At 42.3% G+C, this 17,212-nt stretch overlaps 1 protein-coding gene across 5 annotated transcripts in view; it reads left to right on the top strand.

Moving 5' to 3' along the window:
- The first annotated feature begins 919 nt into the window (after nt 1-919).
- The window catches only part of dennd2da (DENN/MADD domain containing 2Da), a 51,645-nt gene continuing 35,352 nt past the window's right edge, over nt 920-17,212 (top strand). Inside the window, exons 1-3 of one of the 5 annotated variants that reach the window (XM_078254197.1) lie at nt 920-1,172; nt 14,795-14,861; nt 15,020-15,106. In XM_078254197.1, the coding sequence (XP_078110323.1) occupies nt 1,143-1,172; nt 14,795-14,861; nt 15,020-15,106 (184 nt within the window). In that variant the 5' untranslated portion in view covers nt 920-1,142. The remainder of the gene's footprint in view (nt 1,173-14,794; nt 14,862-15,019; nt 15,107-17,212) is intronic. The other 4 variants (XM_078254198.1, XM_078254195.1, XM_078254196.1 and 1 more) reach the window with 4 other exon arrangements.

The following is a 17,212-nucleotide window of genomic DNA, read 5'->3' as shown; positions in this document are numbered from 1 at the left end:
GCTACTCCGCTGCGCTGTGGTGTAATCTCTGGCTATGTGAGACTAGCTTCTAGCAACATTGTTGTGGATGCTGTGTTCTCAGCCTGGCAACCTACGTGAACTTTGAGTCTGGGGAGGAGGGGGGGTCGGGGGAGATGACTCTCTCCAGTATTTTGAATTTGGACTGCAGTAACTATTTTAAACACTAGCTGTCAGTATTACACATTGGACATTTAAGTTTAGCAGTAGTGCTGATAATGATGTTTATAATGATGTGTCATGTGTGTGTTAGTAAACCAGAACTGCAGTTCCTCTACTAATTATAGAGGAATATTATTTATAGGGTAATGCACCTTAACGTTTTTAGATATTTAAAAACATTGGACATACTTTGTCGAGTTAGATAGAAAATTCTTCCTGTTTGTATTAAGAAAATGAAATTAAGAGAAGGAAATTATAACTTAAGAGGGTTGAGTGAAACGTGAAGTGAGAACCAATGTAAAAAAATTCAGGGCTGTTTCTGGTTAAACGAAAAGGATCTTACTCTTTAACAAAAAGGTCTATCTCTGTAGGGATCCTTTCCATAATGTTGTCAGACACTTAGAATAATGATCTGAGCTGAGTCTGTGGCAAAAACAGCACTTTTGGTGGACATGGTTTGACAGTGAACATTTGCTCTATTGGGTTACATTGCAGCCCAATATAAAAAGCATTTGTTCAAATAAGTCACTTAGACACCAATGCATGGGAAAATAGGGTCCAGCTTGAAAAACAAAATGACCCTTTAATCGTTAATCGAAGTAGTACATAAACTAAAGCTGACAAACAGGTTTCATTGCACAATACTCACAGAGAGCCACGCACACACATACACACCCAATTGTGTCACCTTTGGTCTAACATTGAAAGAGGAAATCCCAGCCTGAGACTGAAGTCCATCAACCAACTGCATGTTTCAACAAGTGCACTTCCTTATCCGCTTGCTGCTTCATCGTTGCTAACAACAGTTTACACTGCCTGCATATGCTGTGGAAGACAACATTTTAAGCTGGTATTTATTGACGGAGGAATAAAGTTATGACATAGCATTTAACAAGTCGTAACGTTAGAGAAACTGGATTCGGTGAATAAAAAGATTTCATTCATCTGCTCAGCCAAGACAAATGGACAAGACGTCACAGCAAGCACAGGTGGTAAGCGTGTTCCTTCCATAAACCATGCTCTTTGTGTTTTGAGTTCAAGGCTGCTTCACTTGTTTGAACAGGCTCAACTGTAATTAACTTGCCATTTGTCTTTCACTTTTGGTACAATTCATTGATATCAGCGTCTGACAGGTATCAGCAACGAAGGCGCGATGCTCTGAACAGTCGGTTGCAATTTGAAAACTGGTTAAAGACAGTTAACATCTGAGACACTGACTGTTTCTGTGAATATCACATGACAGGAGGAATAGAAACTTTTTATCATAACAACCTGACTTTCACTTCCTGTGGTTGGGACCGCATTATAAGTGCACGCAAATTTTGATGTTGAGTGTCAGGTGTGTGTGTGTGTGTGTGTGTGTGTGTGCGTGTGTGTGTGTGTGTGTGTGTGTGTTCTTGTTTAACTATATTCATGGGGTCCAAAAACCGGGAATACAGTATACTTGTGGGGTGTCATTCCTCATCTCTCTCCCCCTTTCATAGCTATCCACTTTCTAATAAAAAGGGAAAAGCCCCAAAAAAATAATCTTAAAAAAAAAAAGAATTACGTTATGGTTAGGGTAAGGGTTAAGGTTAGGCATTTAGTTGTGATGGTAAGGGGCTAGGGAATGCATTATTTCAATGAGGGGTCCCCACAAAGATAGTGCCACAAACCTGTGTGTGTGTGTGTGTGTGTGTGTGTGTGTGTGTGTTTGCATTTTATGACTTAAGGGTATTCATGTGTAAAGACGTGAAATTCCCCCCCCCCCCAGTATATATTGGTAACTTATTATTTGCAATTGCAACTTCCTGCCCACCTGTCTCAACTGGCAAAGCTTTCCAGTTCAACGTTAGTACAAAAGTGCTGCAGACTGATTTTAGTGACACATTTAAAGCTTAAGTGCGTAACTTGCAACAAAGGGCCGCGGGTTGGAATCGAACCCAGGCCGCTGCGGTAAGGACTGAGCCTTCGTACAGTATATGGGGCATTTTGGCCTTTAATGGTTAGGACAGTTGCAGACAGGAAAGTGGGGAAAGAGAGAGAGAGGGGGAAGACATGCAGCAAAGGGCCGCAGACTGGATTCGAACCCTGGGCCGCTGCGGTAAGCATAGATGTACTTTACAGGGGGGGGGGGGGGGTTACAGCCCCCCAATAATCAAAACTGCAGTGCAGTGCAATTCCCCCCCCCCAATCTAATAATAATTTCATTTAGGCTACATAAATAAAGACATTTGCACCATAACGTGTTGCAGAAAGGGCACAAATTGTTACAGAAAAAGTCATCAGAATGCAGGAAATGAAGTGTTTGATATGCTCAAAATTTAAGTTTTGCCTAAAAGTGGTGATCTCAACCCCCCCAATGTTGAACCCAAAGTTACGCCCTTGGTGGTAAAGACTAAGCCTTGGTACATGGGGCGCACGCTCTACCAGGTCATTACTTAGAAATCCTCATGGGGGCGGCAGAAACTACGCACTATAGACCTCAACAGTCCCGCCCACAGCCGACTCCGGAAGTAAAAATCCCATTGATTTTCTCCATAAGGATTTAGAATATCAGTCATAATGTCTAAACCAGGCGAGGTAGCCTGAACCCGAGCTACGTGGTCTAAACCATCCCATAATGTCTACGTGGTTGTGAAACGAAAGTTTCTGCTCCTGTAGAAGCTAGAAGTTCGTATGAAATCAACCTTGTTTCAAGAAAAACATGTTTTATCTGCGATCTTATGGAGAAAAACTACACTACCCACAATCCTAAGCGTAACAGCAACGTCTCTGATTGGTCCAACTGGCTGTTACCATAGAAACGTTTACCATACCCGCAAAACCGCGAACGGCTAGAGCGAGCTTCTGCCGTTGAAGCCTATGATAGTTTCTGTACACGGTGTTGTACCTTTTGCCTTTTTTGCCGTTTCCAAAATGTTTTTTTGCGCCGAATCAAATGTGTTATGCTCACCATTCATCTCGTAGCTGGTTGGCCTGGTTCCAGACTTCAAACTCTTTATATAAGCAATTTTCAAAACGTCAATGAAACTGGGAAAAATGGGAAAAAACACTTTCACAGAGCCGAAAAAAAGTGGACGGTCACTGTTGAGCTCTATAGCTTTCACTTAAAACAACACTATGTAACTTTTCCCACTTATGAGACAACCTGTAGGGGGACCGAAGAGGGAAACGTTACATAGTGTTGCTTTAAATGGCTTCTAGTGAAATGTAAGATTGATTACAAATGACCTATTATATAGGTATTGTATTTATTGTAGTGTGAAACACGTTCTATCAAATAATTATGAATGGTACCGCTTACATTGTTGAAGGAAACTCCCATATTTTAATATTGATCGAAACCATAATGACCATGTTTCATCTGGCTTTTATTGAGTCAGTTCTGTCATTTTCCTTGGTGTCATGGTTTGGTCATGCACCCTTAAAGTAGACATGAAACTTCCAGCTTTTGACAAATTGTGAACAAAATGAAGTGTGTTGGGGAAAAAAAATGACATAAACGTTATATTAGATTTATGGTTGGTACTTAGATATGCTTACGCTCTGGCTTGCCGCCATATTGCCGACGCGTCACTCACTACGTCATACGGTTGGTTGGTTGAGTTGGAACGCAGTCACAGTCACAGTTTCTATTGCGCTAGAGAAACATTTTAGATAATATAGGAAATATGGCAGGAGATGAAGCAGAACGGTATTTTGGGGGTGTTTCTAGAAACCAAATGGCTTACACATTTGAGCCAGTGAGGAAAGAAAGAGTAGTTAACATTAGTTCAGAGTAATTCCTTAAACCAGATAGTGAAATGGTCCAGTCGGCTGATTGGGGAGCCACAACTTAACCCAGCATCCCTGTACACCAGACAGCTACAGAGGATAGCTACATCTATCTTGAATGATGACGCCCACCCTTTGTGCAATGATTGTAAGCTTATTTCCTCCAGACGGAGGTTTTTCATTCCCAAAGAGCAGAACAAAGCGGTACAAAAGTAGCTTTGCTCCTGCTGCTATCACCGAGCTTAACAAGCCGTAGTGATTTTGCACAGATATGATAGAAGCATTTTAATTCGGTTGTAAACTTCCTGTTATCTTGATTTTATTTGAGAGATTATATATGTGAATATTTCTTTTTTTTTTCTCTCTCCCGCTCTCCTATGTCCTAATTGGTGGAATCTTGAGTAGTTGGATTAGATTGTGAGTACTTGTGTCAATGTTTGGTGTTTTTTTGTAGTTGTGTGTCATGATGGATGTCATTCTCTTGCTGCACAACAAATCTACTTACGGGTACAAATAAAGTAACCTGAACCTGAACCTGAACCTACCTACCGAGGTCTAGACCACCCACTGTTTACATCACACCAGTGGTGGTAATGGAAAGGATCTCAATACTTCTTCCACCACTGTTTACCTTATTTTTACCTTATCATACCATCACTAGGCAAAACAAAAACAGAGTACTTCATTTTATCAGGGTATTTATGTTTCCACCGGAGATAAGGACTGGAGTTTGAAACTTGGACTTGAGTCACACTTAAGTCGAACACACAGTGACGTCAGACTTGATGCAGGACTCATCCTCAAAAGACTTCAGACCCGACTCGGACACGAGATGCAGGACTCGTGTACAAGCTTTATTTAAGGTAATTTTTGGGGCATTTTGCCCTTTAATGGCTAGGACAGTTGCAGACAGGAAAGTGGGGAGAGCGAGGGGGAAGACATGCAGCAAAGGGCCGCAGGCTGGATTGGAACCCTGGGCCGTAAGCAAAATCTAATAATAATTTCCTTTGCGCTACAAAAATAAAGACATTTGCATAACATGTTGCAGAAAGGGCACAAATTTGAAAACAAAATTGATCAGAATGCAGGAAATGAAGTGTTTGATATGCTCAAAATTTAAGTTTTGCCTAAAAGTGGTGATCTCAACCCCCTCAATGTTGAACCCAAAGTTACGCCCTTGGTGGTAAGGACTAAGCCTTGGTACATGGGGCGCACGCTCTACCAGGTGAGCCATAGGGCGCCCCTACAATCATTATTTTTAAGGAAACGTCTGATGAGTTGCATGTTATTCCCCTCCCTGCGTAACCTCTAATCTACCTATGTAACATATCTGGGAGATCTATATCATAGAGAGGACAACAAACATGCCGACCGCACCGGCAGCTGCTGTGCCGTTCATCAGAAGTTTGGGCTTTAAAAACTTTAAACGACAAGGCTCAAACTAAAGAATAGCTGGATGCAAAATGTGGACTCTAGCTCAGAGACTTGAGACTTGACCTTGAGAGGTTGAGCTTTAGAGCTGGGGAGCGGATTTCGCTTCCCAGGGAAAACGCAAGACTTTCACCCGTGTTTGTGTCCCGGGAGTGTTTTAATCCAAACCGCAATCTTTTTCCCAAACTTAACTACTCATTTTGGTGCCTAAACTTAAATGTCGCCAACGCAGCGGTTGTTGATACGAACAACAATTCACGGAGCTCTGTAGCCGGCGTCACGTGACCAGCCAGCGCTTGCCTAATTTCAGTGGATTTCATACTTCATGAGAATGCGTTACAGGAATGCAGAATGGAAAATGGAAAATGGGACACTCACTAGCTTCAAACTCCACAATTAAGAGTTTAGTTAAACATTACATTTCTGCCCTGTCCAATCAAATCTTGTGTATTTAGTCTCTGTGCTTTCTGTGTCTGTTGTTGTTGTCATTCGTCATCCGTCGTGAGTCTTGTGTGTGAGTTCCTTCCCGTGTAAGCTATATTTTCGTGTTCTTTGATTTCCCCGTTCCTTCCGTGTTCCTTGGTTTTTCTTGTGTTTGGACATTACCAGCTTGCGTGTTTTGTAAGTTCTCTTTGTGTTATCATTAAATTATTATTATTTCTAACTGCTGCTCCCTTCTCGCATATCTGCACTTGGGTCCAAGCCATATCTCTGACACTCAGTCTCTAACTGGTCCCACACACAAACATGGTCATACACTGGATCTTGTTTTATCATTAGGTTTTCCTGTTTTAAATATTGAGCTGGATGTTGCTAGTCTATCTGACCATAAACCTGTGATTTTTAATGCATCACTTTCTAATCCATTACCGAAACCTTGCTTGCCAGATCGCTACATCCGAGCAATGAACCCGTCCACTGCTAGGCAATTTTTTGACGCTTTCATAGCTTGTCCTTTTGCTAGCCCTACAGAGATAACCTCCGCATCTCTGTCTACAGATGAGCTAGTTACTCAGTTTAATACCACTGTCACAGATGTTCTTGATATTGTTGCACCTTTTAAACTGAAGTGACCCAAAGTCAAAGCCCAACCTTGGCTTAACAGTGAGCCCTTAGACAAAAGTGTAGAAAAGCAGAGGAAATGGAAAAAAGATAAACTGCAAGTGTCCTATGAGATACTGAGAGATCACCAGGTATCCTACCAACGCCTTGTCAATGCATCTAAAGCAAAGCATTTTTCTGATATCATAGCTAAAAATGTGTTTCGTGCAATACTGCACTAAATCATGCTATTGCACTACCTGATGCTACGTTTGAAATCACAGAACAATTTTTGAGCTTTTTTATCAACAAGGTTGACACTATCAGATCTTGTATTTCACCTACTAATCATGACCCTTCTAAATCAATCCTACGCCCTGCTTCTCTGAATTGTTTTGTGCCTGTGGCCCTGTCAGCATTGATGGATATTGTATCACACATGAAACCTACCTATTCACCCTCAGATATTGTCCCCTCTCGTCTTTTGAAAGAGGTATTTGATACTATTGGTCCCAGCCTCTTGTCTGTTATAAATAGCTCTCTTATGAATGGCACAGTCCCATCTAGCTTTAAACATGCTGTGGTTCAGCCTCTAATTAAAAAACCCAACCTTGACCCTATTGATTGTAACAGTTTTAGGCCTATTTCTAAATTATCGTTCATGTCAAAGATTTTGGAGAAGGTTGTTCTTGCTCAGCTCTCTTCATTTTAAGTGAAAATAATGTCTTGGGCAATTTTCAGTGTGGTTTCAGAGTACACCATAGCACAGAAACAGCACTTCTTAAAGTGCTAAATGATTTGTTCGGTGACGGAGGAAATTATGCCATTTTACTCTTGCTGGACCTTAGTGCTGCATTTGACACTGTTGATCATGCCATCTTGTTGGATCGCCTTCAGCATAGGGTAGGGATCCAGGCTGTTACAGTGGTTCAATTCTTATTTAAAAAATAGAACCTTTTCTGTTGAAATTGGAAATATCTTTTCCCTCTTCGGCAGCAATTACATGTGGTGTCCCTCAAGGTTCGATTTTAGGGCCAATTTTATTTTCTGTGTACATTGTCACGATTTGTCTAGTGCAGGAACCCAAAAGCAGACCAGGACAAGGTAAGTAGAAAATACTAGGTGAGTATTTATTTGGAAATTGAATGTAGAAACGATTAGGTCCATGCTGGAAGGCTGTAGGGGTTTGTGCTGATCCAAATGTGCTGCAGTAAAGTAGACAGCCAGGCAGGTGTGAGTGACAATCCAGGTGAGTAACTGTAGACAGAGGAACAGGTGGCAGATTAGCGACAGGCAAAGAGACAAAATCAGCAAAAGACTTTCCAAAACTAGAAGCTTGATACGAGAGCTAAACATACTGGTTACGCTAACGATCCGGCAGGGAAGGGATGTGTTCAGGAAACTCAGGAAAAACGAACTTCAGGTTACAGCAAAAACAAAACACTGGCAAAACAGGCTCAAGATGCTGGATTCATGACATACATGCTCCCATTGGGCTCAATTCTTCACATATAACATATCTTATCACTCTTTAAAGTCCCTTTTTCACTGCCTGAAAGACATTAAGTGCTGGATGGCTAACAACTTTCTCCAACTTAATGAGAATAAGACAGAAGTCATGTTGTTTGGCCCCCCTAATTCAGTTGACAAACCTTTGAAAAATTTGGGGACTTTAGCCTCAAGTGTGCGCCCTTTTGCCAGAAATCTAGGTTTCATCTTTGACCCAGCATTGAAATTTGACAAACAATTAGTTCTGTTGTCAAATGTAGCTTTTTTCATCTCAGGACTATCGCTAAACTAAGATCCTTCCTCTGTCATAAGGACTTGGAGACTGTTATTCATGCTCTTATTTCGTCTCGTATTGACTACTGCAATTCCTTGTATTCTGGGATTTGCCAATCATCTTTATCACGCCTGCAGCTTGTCCAGAATGCAGCTGCTAGATTGTTGACTGGTACCAGAAGGAGGGATCATATCTCCCCGGTATTGGCTTCTCTTCACTGGTTACTGGTCAAATATAGAATTGATTTTAAGGTAATGTTACTTGCTTTTAAGGCATTACATGGATTGGCCCCTTTATATATTGCTGATCTCCTTACCCTACATCACTCCTCCAGGAACCTAAGATGGTCTCATCAGTTCCTTTTAGCTACTCCACAGTCTGGGATGAAAACAAAGGGTGATCGTGTCTTCTCCGTTGTGGCCCCAAGACTCTGGAACAAACTTCCCATTCATATTAGGTCCTCCTCTACTGCCGAGATCTTTAAGTCTCGTCTTAAAACACATTTTTATTCTTTGGCGTATGATTTAGTTTAGGGACATTTGTATAGAAGTGTGTTGTTTGTATGTTTTATGTATATTTGTTTGTTCGTTGTGTCTATATTTGTATTGTCTTCCTTTGTTTTTATAACATAATATAACTTTGTACAGCACTTTGTTCAGCCTGGGTTGGTTTTAAATGTGCTCTATAAATAAATTGACTTGACTTGAATTATGTCATAAACGTGTGTGTCTGTGATGGAGTCAGCGTATAAATCCCATCCTGTGTTGTGTACTTAAAGGCGTGGTCACTATAGCCACTGAAGCCATCTGTTCTTTGAAGTGAATGATAAGCCAGAGGAAGGACAAGTGTGCGCAGGTCTGAAAGTACTCCATCGGCCACTAGCCAGAGGCCTAAAATAACATTTGCATTTTGGTGGCCTGGTGTGCTTTTTCAGGGCTGGAGCGAGCTGTTTAGAGGCAGCAGCAGGATTTGATTTCAATTAAAGCCTCTATGTATGGCATGGGTCGGCAACCTTTTGATATAAAGTCTTTTTAATCAGTGTGCCATGTCAACATTAGGTTTAATTATGACATCACATCAAAACTGAATATCCAAACACAGCATGATGTTTATTTTGTAAATTATGGTCCCATTTATTTTACAACAGATGATAAAGCAGGGGATGCTTTAGGACCTGTCAATCAGGACAGAGGCTTAGCGATGCTAACCATGCTAACACTGTGGACATTAAAATAGACCTCAACGTGTTTGCATGTGAACATTTACAGCCAGCCAGCCATCTAGTGGATTGTTTTGGCATGTTTTCATGTGGTAACTCACCATGTCACTCAGGTGTTTCCAATAAGCCTACACAAAAGGGGAGATTGTTTGTCTGGGAAGCACACCCTGAAGAAGGCTGTCTGTGCCGCTGCGCGTGGGTTGCTTCTCCCTTTTTTGCGTCTTTTAAATTTTCTACTATGAAATAGCCAGTAAAATAAAGGCTTTTTAAATCATTTTGAAGAAGAGTGCCTTGGATTTAGCTTTTTTTCTACACTTAATTGAATTCCCGACCCCAAAGAGCACCTTCAAACATTTGATTGAACTTCCTGAGCACCCTGGACTTTTTTGTCTTTCCAAGACCTCAACTTGTTTTTGGTTGTTGCCCGTGTTTATCTTAAACTTTGACTCAAAGTTAATTGGAACATTTGGTCGCCTAAAAATGTCTTGTTCAGTGTTCTGCCAACCAAGCTAGCTAGCTACCGCTAGTGTTAGCTGGTAACTTGAGGGAAAGTTTGCAGATTTTCTGTTCTGCTGTACGTGCAGATGAACGGCTGCAGTACCAGAGGTCCATGTTTAACCCTCCAAGGTCAAAGGGCATTTTCACATATGTTCTTTAGTTTGCCTTTTTAAGATATTTGCATATAACTGATCCCTGTGTGTTTCATATCAAAAACAAACTCAGCTTTCCGTATAGTGACGCCCAGGGGCGTCGGACTGGGGGGGAAAAGGGAACTGAGTACCCAGGGCCTTCATGTGAGGAAGGCCCAAAAAGATGCTAGAATGAATAGCTGTGGATGCACGGAGGGGCCCATAGAAAATGCCTTTCTACAGGGCCCAGAATTTTGTGCTACGCCCCCTGGTGACGCCCACATTTTTTCTAGACCAATGTGTAAGGAGATCATTTGGTGCTAAAGCTGAAGCGTTTATGTTCGCTTTTTGAAATTCCTCAAATCTCTTCTAAAAAACAAACCTTAACTTATGTTATAATATATATAATAAGGTAACGCTGTACGCAAACTGATCATGCTTACTGTTGTGCCTAAAAAAAGGCCGATTGTGAGTCAGGAAAACCCCTGATAAGCAGTGATTGTGTTGCTGTTTCGCACTGCCCTCCCCATGTCTACTGATGTTTTTAAATCAACACACACAACCAGCCTATGGAAATGGGATTGAGGAACACACTCAGGACGCATTTGGAGACACGTTCTACTGCCAGGTGTTAACACACGTACCTAGAGCTGTCCACTTCTGATCCGATCTCTCGGATCGGATTTTAAAACCAGGTTGGAACGGGGCCTCAGTCTCATTCAGTGTTCGGTGGTATTTCTTCTCTCTTGGACTTTCTGTTAAAGTGTTTTGACTTAAAGTGCTCATATTATGCTCATTTTCAGGTTCATAATTGTATTTAGAGGTTATTTCAGGATAGGTTTACATGGTTTAATTAAAAAAATATATATATATTTTTGTTGTACTGCACATTGCTGCAGCTCCTCTTTTCACCCTGTGTGTTGAGCTCTCTGTTTTAGCTACAGAGTGAGGCATCACACTTCTGTTCCATCTTTGTTGGGAGTCGCTCATGCTCAGTAGCTAGGTAAGCACTGCTAGCTTGTCAGTTGCAGAGTATGAGGGCGTACCACGCTAGCAGCTAGGCGAGCATTATAGAGCTCAACAATGTTTTTCCCCATTCAATTGTTTGATTGACGTTTTCGAAAATTGCTTATATAAAGAGTTTTAAGTCTGGAACCAAGCCAACCAGCTACGAGATGAATGGTGACCATACATAAACTATCATAGACTTCAATGGCAGAAGCTCGCTCTAGCCGTTCGCGGTTTCGCGAGTACGGTAAACGTTTCTATGCTAACGAGTTGGACAAATCAGAGACGTTGCTGTTACGCTTAGGATTGTGGGTAATGAAGTACTTATCCAAGACATCGCGAAATAAAAGACATTTATCTCAAAACAAGGTTGGTGCCCCATGAACTTTTTGGCGTCTATATGAGCATATACAATCGCCGAGTCATGTCGTAGCTGGTTTTAAGTCTACCGTCGATGGTTATGATTTTATGGCTTACATACATCCAATTGTCAATGGAGAAATTGTATTGTATTCTTACTTCCGGAGTCGGCTGTGGGCGGGACTGTTGAGGTCTATAACGTGTGTTCCAAAGTGACCACGTTTGTCTCTGAAGTAAAGGCTGGACTACAATAGAGCTGTTTGGAGCAGTTTGTGAACAGTGTTTTCTGTTGGAGATGGTAAGTCCCTTTGGGGGGGACTTTGGGCTTTTTCACTTTGTAAACCTATAACATGCACGAAAAGATTTACGACACAATAAAGGAAAGGGAAAAAACCAAAAAGCATAATATGAGCACTTTAATGTAGGCGGCACTCTTTGCTTTCCTTCCTGCTCATGCTCACTAACCGGTTTATTCAAAACAAACAAGAAACATAAAACTCATCACTTCCTGTGCCAGACGACTTTTCCCAGGAAAGCTCAACGACTGACTGAAAAGCAAATGCTAAAACTTTCAGAAACAAAAAAAATGGGAAAGCAGAATGGCAATGTTTTACAACTGTAAACACACTCATATTACAAATACCTAACTCCATGTCGCGCTCCACTAACCCTGCCTTGACGCATTCCTTTTGTACACTGGTGGTTTATATTGCTGGGGAGTTTTCCCATAGGGCATCATCATGTCCTGTCATTTTGGTCGGCTAAAAATAGTGGTCGTGTCTTCCCATGCAGAATAACCAATAATACTCATACACAGTTCATGCAGTATGAGATTCCAGTTGAGTGTTCAAACAAGAGTCATTAGCACAACTAACTGTAACAGCTGCAGCAACAAACCAAAGCAACAACAGTAAAGGAGTGGTATCCGTAAACTAGTATTAGCTAGTGTCAGTGACTTGGGCTACACACTGACTTCAGTCTCCAAGGCAAGAGTGTCAAACTCAGTTTCACTAAGGGCCGCACTGGAAAATAAGTAAGTAAGTAAAGTTTATTTGTATAGCACCTTTCACAGATAAAAATCGCAAAGTGCTTCACAATAAAATGTAATACAGTACAACAAATTAAAATACAAGAAGATTTAAATACAAATAGAAAACATAAACAACCATAAAAACCCCTCGACTAACTAAAGTAAGTAAGTAAGTAAAGTTTATTTCTATAGCACATCTAAAAACAGCTCGCGCTGACCAAAGTGCTGTACATAGCGTATTAGCCACAGGGTAATAAAATACACTTACAAATCAGTGATTTAGGCTAAAACGACATCAAAAGACAAACACTTAATTACAAACATAGCAGAGTAAGACAATTAAAATGCCGGGAAGGCCAATGTAAAAAGGTGGGTTTGAGCCTGGCTTTGAATATCACAACAGAAGCCTAAAAGCCTGCTCGAACAGCAGAGTCTTCAAATGCTTTTTAAAAGATTTGACTGAATTGACACAACGTAGAGAGGGCCAGACGTACAGTTTATTGACATGCTCTTATTTATTTAGAGAAAAGTAAAATATCTTTGACTGTATTATTGTATGTCTCATATAGTCTTCTCACTTACAGTTTGGTCGACATAAAGCTCTAAAAGTCAGTAAAAAGGTTCCTTAGCCATCATTGAAAAAAGCAACAAAAACATCGAAAAAAACGCTGGAAAAGCGCCAAAAAAAACGTCAGAAAAAGTGGCAAAAACACAGAAAAAAGTGCAAAAAAAAACATGCCGCCCAAAATTTATTGTGATCCTAAATTGATATGCGGGCTGGATCAAAGTCTGCGAGGGACCAGATTTGGCCCGCGGGCCTAGAGTTTGACACATGTTCTAAGGTCACAGCAGAACAAAAAAACACAATTAAAGCCACGTAAAAACTAGACAGTGTGAGACTGTACACCAAGGTTGTTTATTTGGGGCTTTCTGGCCTTTATTTGATAAGACTGATGAAGACAGGAAAGTGGGTAGAGAGGGAGGAGGGGGGGCAACAGGCAGCAAAGGGCCATGGGTTGGAATTGAACCCGTGGCCGTTGTGGTTAAGTACTGAGCCTTAGTACATGGGGCGCATGCTCAACCAGGTGAGCTACCAGGGCACCCCCACCAAGATTTAATAGACTCATACCAACATAATGTTTATATTAAATGCCCTTAGCAATTACCGTTTGAAGCTTTAGTGCGTAACTTTTTTATAATAACGAACGTCCGTTACATTCAAGCCATTGCCAGATGAGTTGCTACAAAGCTAATTAAGACTATCAGCTCCACACGACTCTCTCTGGGTTTCTCAGTATGACTATGTTCAGAAGAGTGTGGTGTCCGATGATTTTCACGCGCAGTGAAGATATACCTCTTCTGAAGAGTCCATCATGGTTATTTTTTTAATCCTCCGTGTCCTCCTTGGTTACTAGCCATCCCGGAAGGCTTGTATCATGTGGCCTCGCCGACAGTTGTTATCATTACTTAAGATTCCTCACGGGGGAGACAGAAACTACGCACTGTAGCTTTAAGTAAATACCATAACAAATTGCAGTTAAAACACTTTACATGACTTTAAAGCTGGACTTATTATTTTTGCTACTTTTTCAGACTTGTTTTGTCCAAAATCCATATTGTTTGTATTCCTTGGACCATGCAGCAAACATCTTGTTAATCTGGTCCCTAGGTATCTACTGTACAAAGTAAATCATTTGAGACAATTGGGAGTACATTTCCAGAATAATTGCCTGGCGCATTATGTCACTCACTTTCTGCACTCTTCTACAAGTCACGCTTGCATTAGTCTTGATCAACAGGAGTACATTTGCAGGATAAAGCCCCCTCACCTTCCGCGCTCTGTCTCTCACCGCTCTCAAACTCTGTTTCGCTTCGGGAAAGAACAACAAACTTCGAGCTAGCGAGCTACACGCTGAAAATGGCAAGTTTGGAAGACATTTTGGCCCGTGCGTGGTTCTTTCTGGGAATGATTGTAAAGATTTAAAAATAATATCTTTGGCGCTCTTATATTTCCTCACCTTACTTCCTGCTTAGCTCCCGCCATAATTACTACACCCACTAGAGGGCGGCATCAATAGAAATGTAAATATAGGTCGTAAATACAACTTCTGGGAGTGTTTTTCGTGGGAGGACAGTCTCCCAAAATCATTAGGAATCATCCTCTCAATATATGTCGCATAACCAGTAGGCTACTGTAGCTGTTGAGATACTGACCTACAGACTAACATGCTTTTTTATTTAGCTAGCAAGGTGGAAAATTCTACTAATCCTTTATTTTGGGTCCACTAATTGATTGGATAATTCACATCTTAGTTTTATATTCATTTGAAATGTGTCTTTATTCCCATTTCTCTCAGAAGTTGGAGCAGCAACTGTCTCCAAACACAAGAAGGAGTTTCAGCTTCTCATCTCTCCGTATAAAAAGTAAGATCATATACATACATATATAAATATACAGTATATATCATACATCATATACAATACACAATCACAGTGATGTAAATGTCTGGATTTAATTGAAGACAATTCAGTCATTAATTAATTGATAACTTAACATTATGTCATAATGTGAATTTCCCCAGAAAGGCACAACAGTAATGAAGAGGGCGGATTTACACGGCGGAGAGGGTTGCTGTCTTTTTCATCAGTACGGGAGACATCGAGAAAGGGTAAACCATTTATACTTTTATACATTTACAATCTTGAATCTACCAAGGTAACCATAATCAATAACATGACAAATCAGTTTGTTCCCCTATGAAGATATAGGGCTGTCAATCGATTACATTTTGAAATCGCGAGTAATCGCATGATTGTCCACCGTTAACTCGCGATTAATTGCAACTTTTACGTACATTTTTATCAGTTCTAAATGTACTTTAAAAAGGGATAGTTTTCAAGTTTTTAAAGCTCAAGTGGTAATTGAGACTGGACGTACTCCGGTGGTAACTCAGGGGGCTTTCACACCTGAAAGTCCGACCGAAAGTCCGGTTCAGTTTGATCCGGACCGAGACTACCTCATTTGTTCGGACCAAATTTCGGCCGTTTGGTCCTGTTGCGTATTTCTTGAGTTTTTGGGGTAGGAGAAGCTCGGGTCCAATGAAGATTTAATGACGAAATGACATCACAAAACAGGATTTTACGCTGCAGCGGACTGAAAAGATGCTTCTACCTTGTGGATTCACATTAAACAGTCCCTCTCTGACCCTCCGCGTGTTCACTATATCCTCCTGGACATGTGGGCGGTTCCTTTTCCCATCCATCCATCTTCATCCGCTTTTCCGGGGTCGGGTCGCGGGGGTAGCAGCTCCAGCAGGGGACCCCAAACTTCCCTTTCCCGGGCCACATTAACCAGCTCCGACTGGGGGATCCCGAGGCGTTCCCAGGCCAGGTTAGAGATATAATCCCTCCACCTAGTCCTGGGTCTCCCCCGAGGCCTCCTCCCAGCTGGACGTGCCTGGAACACCTCCCTAGGGAGGCGCCCAGGGGGCATCCTTACCAGATGCCCGAACCACCTCTACTCCGACCTCCTCACGGATAACTGAGCTTCTCACCCTATCTCTAAGGGAGACGCCAGCTACCCTCCTGAGGAAACCCATTTCGGCCGCTTGTACCCTGGATCTTGTTCTTTCGGTCATGACCCAGCCTTCATGACCATAGGTGAGGGTAGGAACAAAAACTGACCGGTAGATTGAGAGCTTTGCCTTCTGGCTCAGCTCTCTTTTCGTCACAACGGTGCGATAAATTGAATGTAATACCGCACCTGCTGTGCCGATTCTCCGACCAATCTCCCGCTCCATTGTCCCCTCACTCGCGAACAAGACCCCAAGGTACTTGAACTCCTTCACTTGGGGTAAGGACTCATTCCCTACCTGGAGAAGGCACTCCATCGGTTTCCTGCTGAGAACCATGGCCTCCGATTTAGAGGTGCTGATCCTCATCCCAGCCACTTCACACTCGGCTGCGAACCGATCCAGTGAGTGCTGAAGGTCACAGGCCGATGATGCCATCAGGACCACATCATCTGCAAAAAGCAGCGATGAGATCCCCAGCCCACCGAACTGCAACCCCTCTCCAGCCCCGACTACGCCTCGATATCCTGTCCATAAATACTACAAACAGGATTGGTGACAAAGCGCAGCCCTGGCGGAGGCCAACTCTCACCTGAAACGAGTCCGACTTACTGCCGAGAACCCGGACACAGCTCTCGCTTTGGTCGTACAGAGATTGGATGGCCCTGAGAAGGGACCCCCTCACCCTGTACTCCCGCAGCACCTCCCACAGTATCTCCCGGGGCACCCGGTCATACGCCTTCTCCAGATCCACAAAACACATGTAGACTGGTTGGGCATACTCCCAGGCTCCCTCCAGGATCCTTGCGAGTAAAGATCTGGTCCGTTGTTCCATGACCAGGACGGAATCCGCATTGTTCCTCTTCAACCTGAGATTCGACCATCGACCGAACCCTCCTTTCCAGCACCTTGGAGTAGACTTTACCGGGGAGGCTGAGAAGTGTGATACCCCTGTAATTGGCACACACCCTCTGGTCCCCCCTTTTTAAAAAGGGGAACCACCACCCCGGTCTGCCACTCCTTAGGCACCGTCCCAGACTTCCACGCAATGTTGAAGAGGCGTGTCAACCAAGACAACCCCTCCACACCCAGAGCTTTAAGCATTTCTGGACGGATCTCATCAATTCCTGGGGCTTTGCCACTGTGGAGTTGTTTAACTACCTCAGCAACCTCCACCAGGGAAATTGATGCCAATCCCCCCCT

This window comes from Sander vitreus, chromosome 7, assembly GCF_031162955.1.
Source record: "Sander vitreus isolate 19-12246 chromosome 7, sanVit1, whole genome shotgun sequence".
Taxonomy (NCBI): Eukaryota; Metazoa; Chordata; class Actinopteri; order Perciformes; family Percidae; genus Sander; species Sander vitreus.
This window is presented reverse-complemented; position numbering and strand designations above follow the sequence as displayed.